At 51.4% G+C, this 17,547-nt stretch overlaps 1 protein-coding gene across 2 annotated transcripts; it reads left to right on the top strand.

Annotated features, from left to right (window-relative positions):
• The first annotated feature begins 86 nt into the window (after positions 1 to 86).
• On the top strand, positions 87 to 17,383 carry col4a4 (collagen, type IV, alpha 4). 2 transcript variants are annotated; one of them, XM_088381308.1, is made up of 47 exons: positions 87 to 427; positions 2,811 to 2,904; positions 3,314 to 3,353; positions 3,890 to 3,961; positions 5,501 to 5,635; positions 5,893 to 5,937; positions 6,031 to 6,147; positions 6,484 to 6,552; positions 6,660 to 6,695; positions 6,806 to 6,868; positions 6,948 to 6,983; positions 7,077 to 7,118; positions 7,182 to 7,262; positions 7,348 to 7,392; positions 7,470 to 7,532; positions 7,800 to 7,844; positions 7,977 to 8,030; positions 8,135 to 8,195; positions 8,276 to 8,380; positions 8,466 to 8,624; positions 8,696 to 8,785; positions 8,872 to 9,032; positions 9,187 to 9,259; positions 9,403 to 9,509; positions 9,656 to 9,839; positions 9,913 to 9,981; positions 10,056 to 10,163; positions 10,233 to 10,301; positions 10,602 to 10,751; positions 10,947 to 11,108; positions 11,232 to 11,399; positions 11,557 to 11,700; positions 12,281 to 12,388; positions 12,496 to 12,674; positions 13,046 to 13,109; positions 13,185 to 13,259; positions 13,323 to 13,430; positions 13,567 to 13,674; positions 13,931 to 14,002; positions 14,137 to 14,265; positions 14,362 to 14,469; positions 14,544 to 14,699; positions 14,802 to 15,050; positions 15,128 to 15,244; positions 15,635 to 15,823; positions 16,323 to 16,606; positions 17,092 to 17,383. In XM_088381308.1, exons 2-47 carry the CDS (start codon positions 2,894 to 2,896, stop codon positions 17,320 to 17,322), a joined length of 4,941 nt encoding a protein of 1,646 aa, XP_088237434.1. In that variant the 5' UTR covers positions 87 to 427; positions 2,811 to 2,893; the 3' UTR covers positions 17,323 to 17,383. The 2 variants fall into 2 exon arrangements, with proteins under 2 accessions (XP_088237434.1, XP_088237435.1); XM_088381309.1 differs by lacking the exon at positions 87 to 427 and adding an exon at positions 507 to 647.
• The last annotated feature ends 164 nt before the right edge of the window (positions 17,384 to 17,547 follow it).

Genomic DNA, 17,547 nt, shown 5'->3' with positions numbered 1-17,547 from the left:
CCCTCCCTGCTTCCCTGCCTCCCTCCCTCCCGGCCCTACACACACACACCTCCACCACGCACCCACATCACACGCTCCGAGAGTCGCACTTGTGCCTTCACGCTTACAAATTAAGATTTCAATTCACTGATGATCGATTGCGGCCGATGGTCGTCGTCGGTTTCAAATAACTGAGACGAAGCGGTGCGCGTACTTCCGGGCCGTCGAGGAAGACGGGCGCAAGCCTTTCCGAATGGAACAACCAGAGTCATCCGTGTAGTCTTATTTTGAAAGGCAGGAGCGTGCCTTCCAAGCGCGCTCCCGTGGGAGTTGGCACAGCGTGCTCGAGCGCGCGCCGAGTCGCTCGAGTCTCGTTTGGACTTTTGGACGACGACATGAAGACAAACGAGTAACGAGCAGCGGAAGCGGGATCGGCGGCAGCGGCGAGGTAAGGCTGCCGGATGACAGCTGTCAATCACACGCGTCACGCGTGGTCCCCGTGACGTCACGCTTCTACGTCATCCGCCGGCATTGCGCTTGCTCGTCAAAGTTGGACTTTTCATTGATGGATGGACAAATTGAGAGGTAGGGAAGCCTGCTCCTACGAGAGCCGCCTGTCTCCCTGCTGCCAATCATCGGCTCATCAAACGTCCCCTCATTTGCACGAGGTGTGTGTTGCCGCAGGAAAACAAGCAAGAGACGGCTCTCGTGGGCTTCGCTATCACTGGATTTATTGGATGGATTGGTTCCCTGTTTGATTAATTGCTTGATTCGTGACTGTCGTGGGTGGGGTGGGGTGGAGTGGGGTGGGGGGTCAAGTAGTCAAGTTCACCACAAGTATACAACACACTCAAGGAGGATTCGGAGTGACAAATTTGGGACACGGATTACCACATTTAGTCATTTAGTTGGGTTAATGTGACATACATTCATGGGTTAAAAAATACATATGTATGTACGTATGTATATATGTGTGTGTGTGTGTGTGTGTGTGTGTGTGTGTGTTCGGTGTGTATATATATATATATATACATACACACACACACACACACACACACACATATATACATACGTACGTACATATGTATTATATATACATACACACACACACACACACACATATATACATATATTATATATACATATATACATGTGTGTATATACTCATATATACATACATACATACACATCCATACATATATACTCATATATACACATCCATACATATAATCATATACACATATATAGACTTACATATACACATCCATACATATATACTCATATATACACATCCATATGTACATATAATCATATACACATATATACTCATTTATACACACCCATACATATATAATCATACACACACACACACACACACACACATATATATGTACATATACATACATACACACATACGTACACACATACGTACACACATACATACATATATATACACACACACACACACACACACACACACATATATATATATATATATATATATACACACAGACATATATATATACACACACATATATGTACATAGTATAGTATATAAACATACATAGACGTACACACATATATACATATATATATATATATATATATATATATATATATATACACACACACACACACACACACACAAATATACATATATAAGGATATATATGCAGTCAAGCCGCCACTGAGAGCTTCCCCCAACCCAACCGTCGCTGTCCGTGCATTACCTCACCCCCCCCCCTCACCACCACCACCACCGCCGCTGCCGCCACCAGCCAGTCAAAGCGCTAGACCGTGGGCGTAGAGATGAGACAAATTCCCAAACAGGCTCAACGAGGCTGAAGGCCCGCACGGAAACGCGGGCGGCTCATCTATGAAAATAGAGCCCAGAATGGGCTGGGTGAGAACTGTGGCGGTAAGCTTCCCACAGGACTCCAGCTCCCAGCATTCTGGCCGGAGGCTATACCGAGCGTTGTTGTGGCGCTAACGTCAACACGCCAGCTTGCTGTTACCTGGCGAAGATGGTGGCATTTTGGAGGCCGGGTTAGGGTTAGGGTTAGGGTTAGGTGGAAGGCATTTTCAAAGGGAGCCACGTCACAGTGAGCTTTTGACAGCCGTCGCTGTTCCTCAAGTGTCAAAATGAACGGCGCGCTGCAATGTTAGCGGCACGCTTCAAGATTCACGAATTTTTATTCGCCATGTTGGAGCGTGCCAAACAAGGAATTGGACTTCGGTACAAATTCCTTGTTTGGCACGCTCCAACATGGCGAATAAAAATTTGTGAATCTTGAAGCGTGCCGCTAACATTGCAGTGCATCCATTAAGTTGAGCTTCAAACAAAGCCAACAGTCCAGACACGTGAGCATTTGGGCCAGAAAGAACCTTGGGAAAAGCAAGAGCATTGAGCAGCATGCTTTTGTTGTGGTTTCGCAAAACAGCGGCAGCAAAAACAAAACAAAACAAAACAAAAGGAAAGAGCCAAGAGGTGAAGAGCCAAAGCTTTGCGTCTATCAGCTGCCGATAGCTGGGGAGGGACCTGCTGGTGTCCGTCAGCGTGCGGCTCCAGCAGGCCAACGCTAGCATGTTGCTCTTTGGCTCAGTCGCTTGGACTCTTTCAATCTTGCCTGTTTGGATTTGCTTTTGCGGCTTCTGCTGGTGCCGCCACCGCCGTTTGCAAGAGCGGGCGGCGCCCTAACACAACCCAAGCACGTTCGCTGGTCTTTGGTGTTTTGGGGATTTTTAGCAGGGAAAGATGGCAACGCCAAACAAACAGAGCAGAGCCGTCCTGAGATGGCGCCCTGACTCACACGTGCTGCCATTGTGTGCAGCATCCTCATTGGCTGGGGGAGGACCAGTGGGCGGGGCTTCTCAAGAGCACTAGACCGGGCTCTTCTTGACCAGCAGAATCAACATGAGGCTCAGGTACCCAAAGCCGCCACATTTACGTCCGCCAACGGTCATGTGTGTTGAGCATTTACGCCAGCCGACAATCGCCTTGTCGGAATTTGAAAGCCGACCAAAAGCTGCTTTTGGCGACTTCCTCCATACTCGAGTCAAATCTGTGCCGAGTTACGGGAAAGCGTCAACTGGTCGATTGAGTCAGGCCCTGACCCTAGCCGCCGTTTGACGCTTTCTTGTCATCCAATCGGAGACCCATCTCAAACCTTCCTTCCTTCCTTCCTTTTCCGACCTGTATCTGACCGCCTGTGTCCGCCTGGCCTTCATCCACTCGGATTCCCGTTATTCACCCGTGTCCGAGGCTATCTCACTTGACCACCGTGAGCCATTGTGAATAGGGTGACTGCTTGTGCCCACCTCTGTGTGTCCTCAGGTGCTTCCTGATGCTCCTGACCAGCACCACCGTTCTTGGGGTAAGTAGCACATGGCCCCCCCGAGGCAGCACATACCGTATGTACGTATGTGCGTCCATCTTTACGTTGGACAGAGTGCACGCATAGGACGGGAGCCTGCCTTGCGACAGTGAGCGGCGCTCAACTTCACATTCCTGCCTGCCGCTGATAGAAACGCTTGACTGCTAACTGAGTTGACACAACGCGGCAAGAATGCAGCCTGCAACACAAACACTGATGCATGATGGGAAGATGACAATCTGGGCATGTGTCTGCCGGGAGGGACTGACGCTGGGCTTCGAACCCGATCACCTTTTTTTTTTTGCACCTGCCCAACTTTTTTGTCGTCTCAAGCGTGATGTCTTTCCTACGCCGCCACGCGCGCGTTCACCGACGTGTCATAGCGGGCGTGATGTCACGTCCTCCTTACACCGGATGTCACACGTGCCGTGCCGTGCCGTGCCGTGGCGCGCTCACCGTCATACCGCACCGACGATGACGTGGCAGGAATGACCATGATGTGACGTCATTGCCGCTGCTGATCCGACTGTCTCCAGGGCGACGACATGGAGCTTTGCGCCGGGCAAGACTGTTCCGCCTGTCGATGCTTTCCGGCGAAGGGAGCGAGGGTGAGACTCCGCCTGCAACAGAAAACAACCAATCACAGCTTGCCGAACCTCAATCGCAACTTGACAACACGCCAAATCAAAAACTTGGTCTCGAGCAAATATTTCAAAGCGAAACAAAACGAACAAGACCGAGACCGCATCGAGAATCAAAGTACAGAGCGGAGACGGTCGGGTGCGGAAACTGGCCGGCGAGGTCCAGAAATTAGACCAGAACTTAAAACGGTGACCGCTAGAGTAACGCACGACGCAAACGCTTTGAACTTTGACAGTGTCCTCCAGGCCGTAGGGCAGAGCAGAAAGTTGGACATGCACCGAATTGCTCAATTTTGACAATGACATCCAGACGTTAGCCACAGTGTCCTGAACTTAAGGCGGTCCAGAAGTTAGCCCGTCTCGTATAGGAATTCAACTTAGCGCAGAAGTTAGCCAACCGAGTCCAGAGGTTATCCGGTGAGGTCTAGAGCTTGAGATGCTGCCAGATTTCAAAAGCAGGTATCCGTCATTTGGTTGCGCATGCCTCATACAAGGAGCCCATGAAACATTGGTATCCCTACAGCCGTTAACGGCCCTCCGAGGGAAACCAAAACGTAGCAACAATGTGGCCAGCCACAAACGTTCGTTTGAGACCCCTGACCTGTTTTCCTATACGCACAGGCAAATATACGTGCAGTTTTGACATGACCTCACTGGAAGATGTTACAAAAATAGTGTGTGTTGTGCGTGCTTGTGTGTTTGCGTTTGTACAGCTGGGGGCAGCGGACAGACAGAAAGCGTTACGGCCCAACGTCTGTCTCACTGATTTCACACCTCGATAATTCCAGAGAAAGCTGCAAAGACCAAAAACTAACAGAGATCAGACCTGTCACATCTCATCGCACACACGCGGGCACAAAAACACACACACGCGCACACACACACACACGCGCGCACACACACACACACACACACACACACACACGCACTCTTTGTGTATGCCGTTGCGGGGCCTCTGTCTGTCCTCTTGTGGTCACGGCGATGTGCGTGGTCGGTCACACGGCTTATTTTTAGGACTGCTGTTGTTTCAAATGGCGATGATGTGAACTCATCGGAAAGGGGCTTCTCAAACTTTTTGGCTCCAACGAAAGAATTATTCTTCACAGCGTCTCGGCCACGCACAGAGCCAACAGCGATCGCGTCGACAAAATACGTAGCAAGTTGGGAACAAATACAGCAAAGGCGGATGAAATAGCAAATTGGGAACAAATACAGAAAGGGGGATGGTGGGGAAAAAAAGACAAAAGAGAAAGCCAGTCAGACTCGCTGCAGCCAGCTGCTGACTTTGAGCGTACCGAAGAATGAGACAAAGTGGAAAACATTGGACAGAAACTTGTATTCGGTCAATTTTCTCGGCAGGTCAAAGTTGAACGAGCCAAGTCAATCTGATTTCATTTCAAAATACAACTCTCTCTGTCCTTATTGTCCCGACTGCAGTTTGAGAAGCCTTGCGTTGGAAATGGCACTTGCACACACAGCTCTAACTACTCTGCTTGCTTTTCTCAGGGCTCTCCGGGGTCTCTTGGGCGGCAGGGTTCTCAGGGACCCCCAGGCTTCCCAGGCCCTCAGGGTCCTCCAGGAGAGAAAGGCAAGCGAGGGACTGAAGGCCCAGCAGGACGTCAGGGGCCAAAGGGAGACACGGTAAAGAAACACACAGTGAAGCCCGTTCACCGTAACATCTCTGAAGATTGGAAATCTCGAGAAACGACATTTTAAACCCTGCCGCACGCTTGAAACATTTGGATTTGGACAGACGAGTCCGACAATCTAGTCAAGCAACACATATTCCTTAGAACCAGTCAAGAAATAGATGACTTGCACTCGGCGGAAACAAAACATGACAAGGCTCCGGAAAGGAAAAAGCTTTGGACGTTGCTGTTCTTTTTGCTTTCTTTCAGGGAGCTGTGGGCGTTCCCGGATTTCCTGGTTTAGAGGGCGTCCCGGTAGGAAGCCCAATCCTTCCCCCCAGGATCTTTCTCTGCAGGATCGAGACTATCTTTCCTGGATGAGCAGCTTTGGTTTCTTTGCGTCATCAGGGTCACCCGGGCCCAGCCGGCGGTCCCGGTTTTCCAGGTGTGGACGGGTGCAACGGGACGAGAGGAAGGCCGGGAAAGCTCGGACAGCCTGGAGAACAAGGGCCTCGTGGTGACGTGGTCAGAACTTCAAACTGCTTTACTTCTTAGGGTCACAAGCAGGAACTCGTGAACACCTCAACTAGTGCACAACACATCAACTAGACCACAAGAAACCTGACTTGAACTACAATACCTGAAATTGACCTCTTTGGTAGACAGGAAAAAAAAAAAAAAAAAATCACCTGACGTGCACCACGACACCTGGCGTAGTTCACGTGATTAGACGTTGACCAGGTGAAGCGTTATCGTTCTTGTGGAGCACAGATGGTTTCCTTAAAAAGGCAGATGACATTTTCTTTTCCCAGCAAGTATGTGCAGACAGCAAAGATGAATTGGTTGACAATTGTGTGGCAGGGTTTTCAAGGAGCAAAGGGATTTCCAGGGGAGCCAGCGCTCTTCTTCCTCCAGTACCCCGGAGTGCCCGTGAGTGGTCTCCACATCACACCCCAGATCTTTAGCATGAGCCGATTGTCCCATTGCCCGCTTCTCATCATCGGCTGACGGATGCACTAATCTTAGATCTTTGACAGGGTGACGCCGGCCTCGGGGGACTTCCTGGTCTGCCGGTGAGATCGCTGTCCTTCTGCCCGCCTACCTGCCGGGCTACCTGCCAGATGTCTTGCTTCTTTGACTTCCACACCAACACAGGCTTTCGATCTGACTCGTCTGTGCGCAGGGTGGACCGGGTCCCAGAGGTTCGAGAGGATTAGCGGGTCCGGTTGGTCCCGATGGATTCAATGTGAGAACATTTGTCACGACATAGACTTTTTTCAATATCCTTATGCCAATGATCGGCAATGGTGTGGTTGTGCGTGTAGGGTATCCCTGGCCTGCCAGGTTCCAGAGGTCCCCCTGTGAGTATGCCCTCACATCACACACGTTTTCATCACAAAGAGGAAAAAGAGAAAGAAATAACGCTGAGGACTGTGCTGGTATTTCTGCTTCAGGGCGAACGAGGTAGATCGGTGCCGGGACCGCAAGGAGATGAGGTACCAAGTAGTATGGCCCGATTTTGCGCCATGAGAGCAGACGTTAACCGGCGTCATCCGCAGGGGGAGCAAGGCTTACAGGGGCCTCCGGGGCCATTTGAGTATGTGGACCCCCCAGAGGATTTCTACATCAAAGGAGAGCAGGTCACTGGCTTTAGTCCAGTCACACCACAGCAGTCATCTTTTCAGCCGGCCGGCGGCTCTAACGTGTGCTCTGTTGCATGGTCAGGGTCCGGCGGGGCCTAAAGGGCGTTGTGGAGCTCAAGGCCTGCCAGTATGTCCACTCCGGGGTTCCATTGCGTCCCTTGACTGAGCTTCATCTAATCTAATTGTGCCCGTTTGGATTTTCAGGGTCTGGATGCCCTTCCTGGTGTCAAGGGAGAAAAAGGGATTGTGGGACTTCCTGGACCCAGGGTGAGGCGTCCTGCTTTGAAGCTCCTGCTGGCTGTGTGTAGAAAGCAAAGTCAGCCTCTATCATGTCAAGGGAAGACCTTGAAGAAGAGAGTGCAGACACATGTATATTTTGCGCGGGTGAACGCTCGTGTGCATTTTGTTGGGCTACAACGCTGCCTGCAACACTGCGCGGCGGCGGCGGCCGGTCATTCAGCGTTTGAAAGAATTAGCACCATCCACCATTGGCGGCCTTCGCGAATTAGGCCCTTGTGTGCTTGTGGTCTCCAGGGACTCCCAGGACGCTCGGGTCTACCCGGTTACAAAGGAGCCAAGGTGAGCGAGTGCTGCTACGTCGAGCGTAGAACACGCCTGATCTCCCAGTTCTACGCTAACGTTCCTTAGACCGGCTATGTCGCTTGCATTATACATTAGCATGAAGCTACCTGAAACGTCTTTGTGTGTCAGGGCGCCGTAGGAAGTTCCGGTCTTCCAGGTCTGATCGGACAAGAAGGTCCAAAGGTTGGTTGGTTGGTCGGGTGGTTCGTGAGGGGTTCAAACACCTTCTGGTTGCTGTAGAAATGAGTCACACGTGTGGCATGATACACATTGGTTCCTGTTCTCAGGGCATGATGGGAGATCCCGGTTTCAAAGGCCTCCCGCAGGAAATTGTCATCACACTTCCGGGTAGACGTCCGCACGCATGCACCAGACACACACATCATTTCTTTTCTTTTCAACCCTGACGACGCTCATTTGTCCTTAAGGTGACGCTGGAGATCCAGGGACTCCAGGACCGACGGGACCTCCAGGAGATCGTGGATTCATGGGAGCACACGGGCCCCGAGGATCCCCTGGTCCATCCATACCGGGTCAGAGCACAGCTGCGCTATCATCACGCGACTTTTCATGAGATCCATTTGACTCATTCAGTCACTTGACTCGCACTCTGATTAGGACTGGCAGGTGTGCCGGGAGCAAGGGGGACTCCAGGGAGCAGAGGTGACAAAGGAGATCCAGGTCAAGTTTTCACAGGTCCAGAAGAATTTCCTGGGGAAACAGGAATACCAGGAAGAGCAGGACCCAGAGGAGCAAAAGGACAACCAGGGAGGCCAGGTAAGCTGGTGTTTATTTGGGAAAGAGCATGTCTTCTTTCCACGATGCGGGCACTTCAATTTGCCCTCCAGGCTATTACTGCCTTCCTGGAGTGCCAGGAGAACCTGGGGAACTCGGTGAACAAGGGCCCTCTGGGGCACCGGGTGATCATGGATTCAAAGGTCAGTATAGTATATTTCGGTTCCAGTAAGTTCAGTCATTTGTGTAGAATGCGGAGTAAGTTGCAATGCCGTGTGTTTTGGGACAGGTCGACAAGGTGAATGCTCCTGCGGTCCTCCAATTGTGGTGAGGGGACCCCCAGGGCCAGTGGGGAAGCCCGGTTTGGTGGGGTATCCAGGGTCCCCAGGAGCCCAAGGACCAAGAGGGGAGAACGGCTGCGCGGGAGACACAGGTGTTTCTGGCCAGCCGGTAAGAAAACATGTGGCCCGAGTTCAATGGAACAGGCAAGCTCATAATTACGGAAAAGTAGACTCATTTGGCCAGCCTTGTTGAACTCCAGGAAACATTTGAATTCCTCTATTAATTGCTTGAGTGACTGTTTGATTGGTTGACTGGCTTGCAGGGCCTGGGTGGCTTACCTGGTATCAAAGGGTTCAAAGGTCAAAAGGGAGACTTCATTGTGGTGGAAATCAAAGGCAAGTTGACCGGCTTTGACTGCCAGTTTGAGATAGATTGCTGTTGAGGTCTCAAGAAAACTGGCCAGATTGTGGATGCTATAGACTAGTATTGTAAAGCAATGTGATTAAACCATGTCTACACTGATCATACGTGTTTGCAGGCGAGAAGGGCGAAAGAGGGGCGTTGGGTCTTGCGGGTAGACAAGGTTTCCCTGGAAGAGGAGGACAGGGTGGACTCCCAGGACTCCCTGGAATCCCTGGACCTCAGGTCTTTGGCTATCACTGTTATACAAGCATCAAATAGTTGCGTCAAATCCTACAAACTTGTTGAGTCCACAAACCAGAGGATCTGCCATGAAAACTCTCCCGCCGTTGCATGTGGCGTTTTCCTGCTTACCTTAGATTTGCTTTCAGGGAGAAAGTTACTCCGCTTCTCCGGGGGACCAAGGCCTTCCGGGTCTCCCTGGCCCCAAAGGACTAACAGGACAAACTGGCCCCCAGGGATCAGGCATAGTTGGAGCAATTGGAAAGCGGGGGGACCCAGGAGCCCCAGGATTCCCAGGTTTCTCTGGCTTCCCTGGCCTGAAAGGTGTTCAAGGTAAAGGTTGTTGAGGGGGGAAAAAAAAGCAACGTAGTTGCCAAGGTTGGACTGACGTCTCACGTCTTCAAAGGCGAAACACTTCCTTGTATACCCAGAAACCCTGGACCCCGAGGACAGAAAGGGGCGGCAGGAGAAACAGGTGAACACAATACCAAGGATCTACTATTTCATTTCTGTTCATATCTGTATCTGACTTCCTGTTCATTTGCCTAGGCCCGAGAGGGCTTCCTGGTCCTCGTGGTTTCAACGGATTCACAGGACCTGATGGACCTAAAGGAGACAAAGGACAGTCTGGACTTGCTGGACCACCTGGACTAGCAGGTACCACTATCTAGTACCACAATTTTGGCCAGTAGCTATAATAAGTGACTTTGTGTCTTCCTCTGCAAGGACCAAGAGGTTTTATTGGAGATACCGGAGTTGAAGGACTTGAAGGATTCAGTTTTTCTGGAGAGCCAGGTATTGCCCTGTCAAAGATGGCTGATTACATAGAAAGGAAACTATTGCATTGACGCGTTAATGCAGAATGCATATCCACAACCGGTATGTGGAGATTAAAGTACACATATGAAACGCAGACAAGACGAGACATCTACATATTGAATTTACCACTGTGCTCCTTCAGCACTTGTGTATGTTTTTCTGTGTGTGTGTGTGTGTGTGTGTGTGTGTGTGTGTGTGTGTGTGTGTGTGTGTGTGTGTGTGTGTGTGTGTGCGTGCGTGTGTGTGCGTGTGTGCTCGTGTGCGTGAGTGAGCCAGGCTCGCCAGGTGCACCAGGCACTCCTGGACTTAGAGGACAAGCTGGAGATTCTTATGTGGGGACCTCAGGACCCATTGGCTTTCCAGGGCTGGCTGGCTCTCCTGGACCTAAAGGAGTCCCAGGTCAACCTGGTAACCAAGGTTTCCAAGGTGAGGAAAAAATCCAAAGATATATCTATCGTTGTTGGACTTATTTCAGACCTTGCCCTTCATGATGCCACACAAATGCTGTGACCTGAAACAGCTCCTCTGCTTAATCATAAGAAGAGTTGATGAAGTTGTACAGAAATATCTGTGTGAACAGGAAACGTTAGTGTTCTTTTCACATGTTATCTTTGTCGTCAGGGGTCCCAGGTCTACCTGGGGTTCCAGGACCAAAGGGCCAGAGAGGACAGGATGGTGCACCGGGCAGCATCGGTCCCCCTGGCCCTATCGCTGATCTGTGCAAAAGAGGAAAACCTGGTCCCGCAGGTCTTTCTGGTCCACAAGGAGCTCGTGGTCCCCAGGGTAAAGTCTGAGCTGAAGTCATGTACTGATGTCATGGCTCTTGTTTCACCAGGAGAACTGGTGATACAAGTGTGGGACAACTAACCTAAAGCCTTCTTTTTCCCTTGATGTTTTTTTGTTCAGGATGTTTTGGGGAGAAAGGTGACGTGGGTGAACCGGGATCCCCAGGCTATGGACCCCCTGGCCCTGTGGGCAAACCAGGGTCTCCTGGCTTTCCTGGCTATCCGGGGCTTCCGGGCGCCCCTGGTTCAAGTGGAGACTCTGGATTTGCAGGTTGGGATGGACGGAAAGGTGAGCAACCTCCTGATAGCATCAACCTTTTTCATTACTAAATTGTTTTTTAGTCTGTGACGTAAGAATGCTTCAAAGAGATTGGAGTGAGGGACAATTCAAAGGGGTTTGGGGCTCCTCCAAGTTCATAGAGCACCATGTGACATCTCACAAACAGGTCTGATGGGACCCCTTGGTAAGAACGGAGTCCCAGGAGTGCGAGGATTGATTGGGTTCCCAGGATACTCAGGGAGGCCAGGAGAGAGAGGACCTCGTGGACAAGATGGCAGGCCAGGATGTCAAGGTCCCAAAGGAGAGAAGGGTAAAAGCCACACAAGAAAACAATGATGCTAATATCAGGCGGCATAGTGCCTCAAAGTTGAATGGCTGGGGGTTCAAATCCAGTTGTTCTCCCCGCCCAAGTTACTATCTCCGGGTGCTGCGGCATCTTCCTACATTCCAAAAACATTCATTGAAGGGTGGAACTTGTTTGAATACGACTGCGAATGGTTGATGTCTAAATTTGCCCTGAGATGGGCTGCCAAGCAGTCTTGGGTGTAGCCTGAAGGCAGCTGGGATGGGCTCCAGCCCTAATGAGTGCAAGCAGTATAGGGGATAGGGATATGGATGGATGGATGGATGGATGGATGGATGGATGGATGGATGGATGGATGGATGGATGGATGGATGGATGGATGGATGGATGGATGGATGGATGGATGGATGGATGGATGGATGGATGGATGGATGGATGGATGGATGGATGGATGGATGGATGGATGGATGGATGGATGGATGGATGGATGGATGGGTGGATGGGTGGATGGGTGGATGGGTGGATGGGTGGATGGATCATCATCAATCAACATCGGTTATCCATTCTTGTTCTTGTGGTCCTGTAGGATGTAAAGGCTACCCAGGACCGCCTGGGAAGACACTGGGTGTCCCAATCAAAGGGGCGAGGGGAAAACCTGGTCCCCCTGGTGTCAACGGTTTCCCCGGTGCACGAGGTCAGACTGAAGTGATGCATTAAGGCGCAATAGGATCGTTTTGCTACAGACTGAAAGAGGCTTTCCAAAAGACGATGACTGATTTTTTTTCACCGTTTTCTTACCAGGAAATAAGGGTGCACAAGGTCTTGTGGGCAAGCCTGGGTACCCAGGCATCAACATGCCCTCGGGTATCAGCGGGCCCCCAGGTCCACCAGGGAATACGGGCAAACCGGGGATTTCCGGAAGACCTGGTCATCCAGGACCGTCGGGTTTCCTTGGCTTACCTGGAGAAACAGGAGACACAGTAAGATGAGATAAAAGCATGTCGATTAAGTAGGCAGTCCAGAACACACTCAACCTGAATTTAGCTGCAATCAAATGCTGTACAATTTACCAACGTTGTATCAGACCAAACACCACAACGCAAATACAAGTGGATCCCGCGCATAGTCGTGGTTCTTCATTTGCACATTCAATGTAGGCGATTCAACGTTACAGATCCGCATAGTCGTGGCTCTTCATTTGCAAATTCAATGTAGGCGATTCAACGTTACAGTTTTCATTTATTTGGAGGGTTTTTGTACTGCGTGTTTAAAATGAGAAGTTGAATCACTCACTGAGGTCTGATGAAGCGTAGGATTAGACTGACTACAAAATACTGATGTTGTCATTCAGGGTGACCCAGGATCCCCTGGAAGGCCCGGTGAACACGGTCGACAAGGACGTCTCGGATCCAAAGGTGTGGTCCATTTTTCTGCTGCCGTGACAAAGGTGATTCAGAGACATTTGTAAAAATGTTGCCTTGATGTATCAGGTGATCAAGGAGAGTCTCGCAGTCGACCTGGTTTACCTGGAGACAAGGGGCCTTCTGGAGACGCTGGGCCCCAAGGTGAGGTTCTAACATGTCGATCAACTTGAATCCTAAAACACTAGTTCAATTGTCCTTTATCAGGTGCTTCTGGACCTCAAGGTGAACCTGGACCACTTGGTTTCATTGGCGAGCCAGGCCAGAGGGGCTCCAAAGGGGATCTGGGACAGCCTGGGGAGCAAGGCCCACCAGGTACAGATCCTATCTCATGTGCTTCTCAGGCTAATCACAACCACAGAGGTGGCCGTGCTGCTGTTTCCAAAGATCTCGAAGGAACTCTTAAGTCTGAGCAAGCAGAAAACTCCAAACTTGTCTGTCTGTTCGTCAGGTGTGATTGGGCCCCCAGGTCCCAGAGGTCGGCCAGGGGTTCCGGGTCTTCCTGGCAATACGGGTGCTGACGGTCCCACTGGACCGCAGGGCATCTTTGGACTCCAAGGTGAGAAGTTGGGGTGTTTGTGTTTATTTGATTTGATCTATTTATCAGTGTAATGGCTGCCAGTTTGAGCTATGCGTTTTGAACGTTAGTAAAACCTCATATAGAGTGCTGACTGCTTAGCTGTCAGCCCAGGCTTTAGGCTCAGTGGTCAGCGCTCCCAAGCCGGTGACAGTCGCGGTTTGGGTTTGCGCTCTGCGTGGGGTGGGGCGGCTTGGAAAAGCCACCTGTTACATTTGTCAATCAATTGTTGGAACAGGTCCTCCTGGACCGCTGGGACGTCATGGCCTCGATGGACTAAAGGGGGTGAAAGGTGACATTGGCACCAGAGGTATGCCCACTCCTCTAAATGGAGCAATGAGCTAGTGATGCCCAAAAGTACCTTTCTGTACAACGGACGTCGTCTGTTTACCTTATTGCCTTCATTTCTTCAGCAAAACTTGCCTGTGCCGTCCGTCTCTCCAGGTCTCGGTATTCCAGGTTCCCAAGGTTCTCAAGGTCTTCCGGGAGATAAAGGCCCTTCCGGTCCTCCAGGTCTCCCAGGTTCATCACAGCCTGGTCCTCCAGGACCTAAAGGCCCTTCAGGAGCTCGAGGTTGGTGGTGATGTTTTCTGGAGGACTCTTGGGCCCTACAGGTATCTTCGCTATTTGCACTGAGGTACTAGTCTCACTTTTTATTTATTTGTCCAGGGCCACAAGGACAAGTTGGGCCATTGGGTGAATTTGGACCTGCCTGTAAAAATCCTCCCTCGGGTATTTCGGGAGATCCTGGAGACCCTGGACCAGATGGAGAGTCAGGTCAGATGACAAGTAACATTAGTGACACGTTAACAGTTGATCTGTGACTTGACTGACCTCAGACAACCTTGCAGGTTTCCCTGGCGACATGGGGGATTCAGGTCCTAACCCTCCAGTTCCTGGTGATGATGGGGACAGCGGAGACAACGGATGCCCTGGCCCAAAGGGAGACAAAGGACTTCCAGGGCCCAGAGGACAAGCAGGCACATGTGGAAATCAAGGGTTAAAAGGTGAACGTGAGGACGGAGTGTTCATAGTTCTGGGCTCAGGTTGTTGTAGTCCAGACCAGTCTGAGTCTGTGATGGTATTATTTTCAACATCTGTGTGAACAGGTGAGCGAGGTTCTCCAGGTTTGATGGGGATACCTGGAAATCCAGGCTCGAGAGGTTTGCCGGGACCAACCGGACCTCTCGGGTCTCAGGGCTGTATGGGTCAGGCGGGTCCAAAGGGAGAGATGGGCAGAGTTTTTCCCTGCTCCACTTACCCTTCACCCCCACAGGGCCCTCCGGGACCCCCCGGGCTACCTGGTCTACTGGGAAATATAGGTTTTCAGGGAGACAATGGATTTGAGGGACTCAAAGGTAGGAGGCTGGGACAAGGCATTGTCCTATACAGAGTCAGCGATTGTGAGAGGATGACTGTTGATGTTGTGCTGCAGGTAAGAAAGGAGATGCCGGGTGCGTTGGGCCCCGAGGCCCTCTGGGGCCACCGGGGCCTGTCGGGGAGCCAGGTCGACGAGGCCTGGAGGGTGAGAGAGGTGCGGTAGGAGCCAAAGGTGAGACTAAAAGTTGAAATGTTCACACAAGATTCAGAGTAAGGCTGCAGCGCGTGTGCTGGTCGGTGCAACTGGCTTTCTTGAGCGGCCAACCGTTGTTAGCTAGTTTTGCTTGCTTTCCTAAATTCAGTTGCAGGTGAGCAGCGGCCTCTCAGAGACACACCCAGCCACACCAACAGAGTTGACTTAATAAAAAATATTTGTAAAAAAAACAATAGACATGGCATCTTCAAATGATGTTTTCTGATATAAAGTCGCAGTTTCTCGTCAGATGAGGGGAGTTGAGCTGCCGGCCGGCCGGCTGGAATTAGTTTGCGATTGCCCACGCCACTGGTGTTGGGTCACTGAGCTGCAAGCTTTTTCTTCAGACTTGCTGTGCTCTGTGCTCAGGTGATCCTGGTTTGACCGGAGACCGTGGAGCTCCCGGCCCATCCAGACCCGTGAACGCAGGCTTCCTAATGGTCATCCACAGCCAGTCCAAAATGCCTCCATCTTGTCCTCGGGGGATGCAAACCCTGTGGTTGGGATACAGTCTCTTGTACCTGGAAGGCCAGGAAAAAGCGCACACTCAGGACCTCGGTACTCTTCTTACTTTTTTCCTGGTCTTGTCCGGAACGAGCCGGGTCGTCTGACGACCGGCCGACCGGACATGACTGCGGCCATAGCTCAGCGGGAGCTGCGTTCAGACGCTACGCCAGCGTCTGGAGTGCAAAAGAGTCAAAACGAGTCGGGCCAAAACGTCTCGATCTTAATGATTAACTGTTAAGAAGATGAACGTGACCCAGATTGGCCAGCCCATTGTCCCTCTCAACTCCCATGTCGCGAGTCACAATGGCCCGGGACGAAATTCGCCATCTCCTGACATCCTTGAGCCAGAAGTCAGACTTGCCATTGTTGGCCTGGCCCGACTCCCCAAAGTGCCAATACAAAGCCTCGGCGTTCCTACAGTTGCGATCGGCCGCTTTGGACACAACTCGTCTGCAGTCGGAGCACAATGACATTGGTGCCGCCGTGCGAGCGCAAAGGAAGGCGTTCTTCTTTTGGAGCCGTCCGTCTAAGCGCGTTTGTTGTGTTGCAGGTCAGGCGGGTTCGTGCATGCGCGTCTTCTCCACCATGCCCTTTGCCTCATGTAACATGGGAACGTGCTCGTACGCCGGCCGCAACGACAAATCCTATTGGCTGTCGGCCACGGCCGCCGTGCCTGCCGTGCCCGTGGGCGGAGCCTCCATTCGAGAGCACATCAGCCGCTGCGCCGTTTGTGAGGCGCCCTCTGCCCCCGTGGCCCTGCACAGCCAGTCGCCGGTGGGGCCGCCGTGCCCCTCTGACTGGGCGAGCCTGTGGACCGGATTCTCCTTCCTCATGGTGGGCATCGCATTTCCTGAAAAAAAGGCCACGGCCATCGAGTACACAATATACATATATATCTATATGTACATCCCAAATGAAGTCATCCACAAACAAATGAAATGAAAATTTCAAGGAATATTCTCCGCTTTCTGTCATCCCCATGCAAGCAGACTGATTGATGATGCTTTGTACAAGCAGCAGCTTACTTTACTTTGGAAAAAAAAAAAAAAAAAAAAAAGTCATTTTGGCAATTTCCCCATAGCCCTGGGTGTCAACAGAACCAGGAAGCCAAACAGAATCTGCGTCACCATGCTTTCAATGAAGGGGTGTGGGTTAGGGTTACTTGGCTTCAGATTGATTCATGATGGAAAAAGCCTTTTTCATGGGATCCATCCAAAGAAGAATGGAAGGTTAAAAAAACAAGTGGGGTGGGGAGGGGGGAAGCTTTTTTCCAAGTACATTTCAGTCTGAAGGTTGTTTGCTTCTGTCGCCATTGGCAGCACACGGGCGCCGGCGACGAGGGCGGCGGTCAGTCGCTGACGTCGTCGGGAAGTTGCCTGCGGGACTTCCGGCCGCAGCCCTTCGTGGAGTGCCAGGGCCCCCGGGGGACGTGCCACTACTTTGCCAACATTTACAGTTTCTGGCTAACGGCGCCAGATGTTGCCGACAGCCGCCAGCACGCTGCCAAGGTGGGACGCTGCAACGTCTGCATCAAGGTGGCCCCGCCCTGAACGCCAAGCGCCCGCTTTTGCTCACCACAACTTCAAATTAAAACAAAATATATCTTTTGGATTTCCTCTCCTTGGGTGCTCTCCTCTTCCGCTCTTTCAAGCTCAACTTCCTGTCAGGGTCCGCTGGAACAAATGCCACCTTTTGGCCAGGGGGAAAAAAAAAAAGAATACAGCTGCAGGCCGCCGCCTCGGCATACCAGCGAGCCGCCAGGTCGGCACTTTTGC

This window comes from Syngnathus floridae, chromosome 7 (genome assembly GCF_059516105.1).
Source record: "Syngnathus floridae isolate MCC-2025c chromosome 7, RoL_Sflo_1.0, whole genome shotgun sequence".
In the NCBI taxonomy this organism is placed as follows: domain Eukaryota; kingdom Metazoa; phylum Chordata; class Actinopteri; order Syngnathiformes; family Syngnathidae; genus Syngnathus; species Syngnathus floridae.
Note: the sequence above shows the minus strand (reverse complement) of the source record. Positions and strands in the feature narration are given on the sequence as shown.

Bases quoted from the DNA above. Each gene is read 5' to 3' on its own strand.
- col4a4 (XM_088381308.1), top strand. The intron at 8,625-8,695 runs GTAAGCTGGTGT...TTTGCCCTCCAG, and splicing joins AGGACAACCAGGGAGGCCAG to GCTATTACTGCCTTCCTGGA. The intron at 14,700-14,801 runs GTGAACGTGAGG...CTGTGTGAACAG, and splicing joins TGGAAATCAAGGGTTAAAAG to GTGAGCGAGGTTCTCCAGGT.